We start from the raw sequence: 7217 nt of genomic DNA on the forward strand, positions 1-7217 counted from the left end.
AAGGAAGTATCAGTTTCTGTGATTGCTATTGCACACATTCCTAATGTTACTACTCATCCCAAGAATGTGATGCATTTTATGGGTGGCTACACTGCCTTGGACCCTGGTATTCACATAACCTTCCATTTCATTCAACACCCGCGTGATAGAGATGGAGCCTCAGGTGACATTGATTCTCTGCATGTTTTGGAGCTGCATTTATGATGACGCATCCCAACAAAGAATAAGAACAGGAAATATTTTAGTTGAAGGAAGCCACAGACTGAAATTTCCGGAACAATAAATCCGACACAGATGAACATGACCGTCATTCGTCAGCCCCCTTCAATCAAGTACAACACCAGCAACAACTTAAAAACAGTATCATATGTCAACATAAATAGAAGCTCCATTTTCCTGCTCATGATTTGATAGAGTTAAACATCCCTAGCCATTACGCATATGCAATTATCAACATAAAATACATATACCCCAATCATCTGTACGGGTCTCATGTCTTTCTATCAAATACATGTACATTTTCACAACAATAACCCTGTAAATTTGTTCGTGAGCATAGTCCTCATTTTATTTTCACTGACATATCTAATGACTCTAAAACCTGGGCGTTACATTTTCAGCTTTTGCAACACCGAACTGCTAAGATTCTGTTGATGTAGTCGCATCATCTTTGTGCTTGATCATACCAGAATCCACAAGAATAGGAACCTCTGCGGCGAGCCATGGGGCAAGCCCCAAGCAAAGGGCATGTGCTATGCCAAATCTAGGGCTGCAGAAGGTGAGAATAGAAATACTTCAGATTATTGCTTTTAGTAAAATAGACAATGAAATGGTTCCAACTGCCAAGGTAATCTCCATTTAAAAGTCGCAATTTGATCATGACAGGTAGAAGACGCATCTCAAAGGACCCTCTCTCTCTCACTCACACATCACACCTAAGGTCATTATCAGGAAAATATCATTGCACTTCAACTAATGATTGATACAATCTCAAATCACCATTGGATCGCAACACAGGGATTGAGATAGTGAGGTTCACTATAGAATTATGATAAAATAGATCATGTATCAAAATTCAAATCAACCTATCTTTCTATGCCCTTGCATCAAGAGCTCGGACATGTTCCGCCAAGAAACAATACCAAGTTATCAATCTTCCAACTTTTCCATTGAATGAATTTATTTTGTGATCGAAATAAAGTAATGCGAGTAGAAGATCTAATCACTCCCACAGCAAGCACCGGCTGGGCATGAAACGAAAAGGTAAGATGAAATTACCAGTTTTTGGCCCAGAGGGGCTTGAAGTGCACGGTCAAGCAAATCTTCCCTCCTCTATACATCTGAAACGCCCATCCAAAAGATCCGTGTCATTGAATTGGAAAAAAAAAAAAAAAACGGGCGGCAAATTTTTTGGGGAAAAGATCTAACAAGGGAGAAACCAAAATAAACCTTCTGGGTCTTGCCATCAAGCTGAGGAAGCTCGAGTTCTGGTGCGGTGGAAGGATAGGTGATGGGGATATCAAATTGGAGGTCGAATTCATACTTGAGGAGGTTGTAGACATACCAGCATTTGCCGGTCCAACGTGTTCCTTCAGGATTGGCGGCGGAGATCCGAAACCAATCGTTGTCGTTGGACTTGTTCATCTGGGTGTAAGCTATCAGAGCCTTGTATTCCTCCTTCAGTCTCTGCGTCCATGCCGCACCGTCTCTTGGACCCGCCTTCGTTGTAAGGAGAGGGATTTGAGTCAGTGTCGACTTTGTGTTGGGGTCCCAACCCTCCATTCTCTTCCTCGCTTCCTCCTCACGCGCAGCTTTCTGGTTTTCGGGGATCGATTTCGATTTTCGAATTTCTCCTCCCTTCAAGGCTTTGATCTTTCCACCGAAAAGCCAAAAACCCTAAAAAAGTTTTAATTTTTTTTGTAAACAAAAGCGTAAGTAAATATATAAATTTTAGGATACATGGGAATGATGTTTGTTACCTTACATTGGCATTTATATGGGAGTTTTTTTTTTGAAAAAATTAGAGAGAAGGACCAAAAAAATCTATATTTATTATGAATCTTAAAAATTATAATTATTTAAAAATACCATAAATAAAAATATAAATATGCAGACGCCAAATTCTTCTTAATCACCTATATTTCCACTAACTATGCTTTAAATATTTGACAGTTGCTATTGATATCTACACTATTTTTATTTATCAGGAATAAAACGTACTCAAAATTTTTAACCAAAAATAAAGTTTTCATTAGCAAATAAGACGAGGGCAAATTCTTCATCTCCACCTTTTCTCAACCCAGTTCGTCCCATTAAATATATTATAATAAAAGACTATATATTTAATTACTTTTAAAATTATATTAAGTAATTTCTAAAAAATAGTCATATATAGTAAATGAGCAAAAACGTTGATTATATAGACAGACAAAGATATACTCCTCTAGTCCTATTTATAGGATAGAGAGATAAGATTTTTTTTAATCCTATTTATGAGTCACTTCATTAAATTTTTATTATGAACGTGCTATATTGTCCTTCATTTATTATAGTGTAAATAGTTTTTTTTAAAAAAATGTATGTATTAAACAAAGATAAAGTTGAAAAGTTGTTATGTTTTAATAAAGAATTAATACAGTTTAAAGTTTTTCTGTCTATGTGAAATATGTTGGAAACGCCTTATAAATAGGATTAATGGAGTATAAAATTTGCAAAATAATTAATAATAAATTATTTTTATGTTTTTAATCAAAATCAAAATAAAAATTATTTTTCATAACATATTTCAACATGCATAAATTTTTATAAAAATTTTAAATTCATTTAATATAATTTCTTTTAAAACACTGCTTCTAATTTAATGTTATAGAAAAATAAAATTAGATTCATATATAAAATTTAACTTTTTGGAAAAGGAAATTAGAACACGTATTATTAAATTTTAGTGATCAAATTTAAGTAAATATTATATATATAATTATATTGTACAATTTTTATAATGTATACTCCACAATAAACAGTTATTATATATAATTAAATAGTAGATTGAATAAAAAATAATTATTATTTTAGCTACTAATTGTCAAGTAATTGAGATGTAGTTGCCTAGAATCATAAACCCACTCAGAATTCCTAGTATCATTCATTTATATGGGATGCCCTGCTACTTTCCCCCAGGGACCAGTCCTTCATCCGATCCTAGTTCCTTGCGAGGGAGTATAAGGAGGTTTATTTGGGGTAGTTTAGTATTAGTACATTTGTATTTTAGTTTTTGTGTCTTCCTAAGTAATTAGGAGTTCTAAGATCATCCACAGTAAATATTATTTCTTTTAGGTCTTTTGTTCTAATTTCTTCTTCTTCTTTTTTCCCCTTCTGGCCAAGCACTTCACATTACATACTGGTCTATTACAAGCCACTCACCAGAGAGTAATTCTATTAAATATCATGCATGACATAGTGGTTCTGTATTAATTTAGTATATTATTAGGAAGATTTAACAGATGTTTTTGATATTTTGAAATATCCTAGGAGTCTTTTAAATTCATTAGCAGTTTATATTATTTTTATATTATGATTTATTATTTTAGAAACGTTCTGGTTAAAAAAAATTATTTTAGAAACATGAGTTGTCAAATAGGATTAATGATAATATCTTATTATATTCTCGATTTGAATTTAAGTAATGGCATCTTATTCTTGACATATTTTTTAAACTTTGAAGTCTCATTAGGATTAGAAATTTTATCTATTTAAAGAGTCAATTGTATTCCGTTATCATCAAGTAATCATGTTATGAAGTCATAAATAAGAATTTCTTTTACAAATACTTACTCGTGTTTTTATATCAATACGGTCTAATCAACTCAAGTCTTAAACCAGAACAGGGGATCGTGGTTGAAGAATGAAGGGTAAGCTGAGTGAAGTAGGAAGAGAAATAGTTGCTCCGCAGTTTGTTTTGGCTTCCTGAAGTTATGGACGTAATCTGGCTTTTCCAGGTCTCTTCCTAAAGTATATAACGGCGCAGAGTCGGAGTCATCTGATCCGATTTTGTTTTAGGAGACGTTAGTGAAACTGAAATTTCGCAGCACTGTAGAATCTCGTTTAACTTGTTGCTGCAATTAAGTGCTATCACATGTCAACGAGGACACATGAACTTAGCTGTTGTTGGACCTTCCAATGATGAAGTTTAAGTCCATATTTAATGAAATACTGCCATCAAGTCTGGCCACAAAAGAATAAAGTATCATACTTGACGACAACAAAATAGAACTGTGTGCAACTGAAAAACAATAACCTGTTTGGCTTGCACTGAGAAGTGATATTGCCCAATGGAATGCACTCGCTCGAGAATTCCATAGGGTCAGTCAATAATATGCTGCATCGTTCCAAAATCAATCAAATTATATCTCACACATGCTCATCATGGAAATGGCAGCATCTGGATTTTTCAGAAGCAGCCAATCCTTGGGATAAGCTTCCAAATGGAGATGCCAGTTCATCATTTCAGAACAGCCAGCAGGCAGACCTTCCGTCTCACTCTCATCTTCCAACAATTGAAGATAATATTAGGCTTAGAGTATAAAACTGTGATCTGACCAAATATGAGGACATCTGAACTGATTCACTGGGTATCCCAGAGTAAAGACGCACGAACTGTGAAGCATACTGCAAGGCCTCCTTCGTTAAGCCCAAAACAACCCCCTCTTGGCCCAAATAACTTAGATGGGCCAGTAAACTTAACTGATGAATCTAAAGCCGATTTCTTATCCCCTTCCTTCAGCTCAGACGGATATCCAGAGATAATCCATGTAGGCCGTACAATTGCAAAACTCTGGTCAACAGTCACCAGTTTGGGATCAGTATCTATCACACACGTGATATCTTTTCTCGCTTGGTCCCAAAGAAGGGAAGGGTTTCTCTTTGATCCCTTGGAAAGGTGTTCCTCAATTGGCCGATCTTTGTTCCTTATTCATTCTAACAACAATGAAACTATCGATACGTGTGATGTACAATGTTTCCGTTATGGAATTGAATGCCGACGCAGCTTATAATTCTGGGCTTCCAAGACTCGAGTTGGAATAGTTGAGACGCAGTATATATGCTGATGATTCTGTGTGTGCTTCCGTATCACTTATTTCCAACACTTGTCACAATAATTAGGTCAGCTAGCCTCGTTGATTATTCCATGTCAAAGTAGAAAAAACGAATTGAAGATGATTAGCTGAATTCTAGGCAGCTGATTAAGAATCATCCATCCAAGTTCCAGGTTGCTGGCTGTCTGGCTGTCCATTCGAAAGTCACAAACTTTGATAGTGTTTGGCTGTTACCATTCAAACTTGAATTTGTGCAGCAATTGAATTGATTCGGTGCTGCGATTCCGTGACACAAATTGCTAGCCAGGCAAGCATATAATGATGGTGTTGTGGCTAATAGGAAGCAAGAATTACATTTCATGTTTCATAGTGCATAGTGATATTGGTGTGTTGTGTCACTGTTGTGGGATGGCGTTTTTGAACAGATAACTGTGCATCACATTGCCCCTTTGACTCTCTCATTCATGTGTCTCCATGTATAGGAGTGAGCCCCCACTCACAGAGGGACAGAGAAAGAGAGAGATAAGTGGTGGCACGGCAAATTTCTTAGAATGTGTTTGTGTTTTTTCTTTTGTGTGCTTTTTGAATATTGGAGATTAGTTGCACTATGTTTGAACATCGCATTGATTGGTGGTGCTTACTCTATATAGAGCTTCTTGGAGGACTCTGTCTTTTTCCTTCTTTTCACTTTTCCTTTCCGACTCGTGAGTCGGTCGTTTGATAAACACTAATAAATTATTTTGGTAGTGCAGCTTCAGAAGGTGACGGACCATATAGTCAATAGCAACACCACAAATGGGAAACTGATCGTACAATAGAAATTAAAAATGAAAATGTCAAACCCCTCCACTCTCCGCCACTACACAAGTAATTCATTTGGTCAAGGCATCTTCTCTTTTGATATATAGTGGTGTATATATATATATAGTTTGATAGCAAAAACATATATATCCACGTGTTTTGCATAAAGATCTGTATCTAATTTGTACTCTAGCTAGCTGCTGCTTATTCTTTTGGCAGTTAAATTATAACATTCTTTTTCTTTGGTAGTGCCTCGTCCTAGAAGTGCCATGGTGGGTTCCTATCACGGCTTTGAATGTTGACTTTTTGCATCGACCCATTTTAAAAATTAGTGCACACACACACAGAGAGGGGGTGGGCCCAAAAAACTTTGTTCGTTTATGGTCTTCTTGGGTTTTGAGGGGAATTAAATGCTGTTGTTGAGACATGCCAAGATGAAAGAGGGAGGCACAGTATATTATGTATACACAAGGGTCGCGAAAAGGGGCAGTAGGGGTGGGGATGAAATAGCCCTAAAGATGGAACCCTTGTGCCCTACAAATGACAATACGTGTTCCCTCACTAGGGTACTGCCATACTCACATTAGCTTTCCTGGCTAAGTGTCAGTGCTTTAATGAATTGAATGGCATAAACGGTCAAATAGCCCATGCAAAATTATTATTGTACGCGACAAATATTCAGGGACCTCCCATCTCCTAAGTGTCAGTATAAACTTTGGGAATATATAATAACTTAAATTAGATATATATATATATATTCTCTCTAATGTCCATCCATGATACACCACACAAACTTTGATTTTAAGTAGTGAGAATGTACTGATATTATGATTATGGACTGAGGTTGGTGCGAGCTATAGAAGTGGGGTTTCTGTAGTGATATTATATCATATATGTGTGTTGAATTGAGAATGTTATTAGAGAGGGAGGGAGAGTGAGGGTGTATATATATAAATGAGGGAAAGTGGTCATTATAGGGAGCCATTGATGAAGGGTAGCAGAAAGCTATGATTATTTTGGCATTAAATGTATGGTTGATAGCAATATACCATCTTTTCCGTGCCAACTTGATACTGCCTCGATTCACTCTTTTTCCCCCCATTTTCATAGTGGGATGCTACTCCTTCTCTTAAACTAACATATCTTCCAAACCTATCTGTGACTGTGTCAATGGGCGGCTAGCTGCATTATAATTAAAACCACAGAGTCTGTGGTTTATATAAACCTACTTTGGAATTAGGAAAAGATATGTGTAGTAAATTAAGGGAAAAGAAGGGGGGGGTGGGGAGAGTACGACTGGAGAGTGTGGAATTATATAATAAT

The 7217-nt window shown here is 36.2% G+C and overlaps 1 protein-coding gene across 1 annotated transcript; it reads right to left on the bottom strand.

The window, feature by feature from the left end:
* Window positions 1-328: 328 nt before the first annotated feature.
* On the bottom strand, window positions 329-1868 carry LOC114747756 (ubiquitin-fold modifier-conjugating enzyme 1). The gene is made up of 3 exons (XM_028936096.1): window positions 1450-1868; window positions 1279-1340; window positions 329-769 (listed from the first exon to the last, which is right to left on the bottom strand). The coding sequence occupies exons 1-3, from the start codon at window positions 1780-1782 to the stop codon at window positions 640-642; spliced, it is 525 nt and encodes a 174-aa protein (XP_028791929.1). The 5' UTR covers window positions 1783-1868; the 3' UTR covers window positions 329-639.
* Window positions 1869-7217: the final 5349 nt, after the last annotated feature.

This window comes from Neltuma alba, unplaced genomic scaffold, assembly GCF_004799145.2.
Source record: "Neltuma alba isolate B1F8T4 unplaced genomic scaffold, ASM479914v2 tig00005440_pilon, whole genome shotgun sequence".
NCBI classification, from domain to species: Eukaryota; Viridiplantae; Streptophyta; class Magnoliopsida; order Fabales; family Fabaceae; genus Neltuma; species Neltuma alba.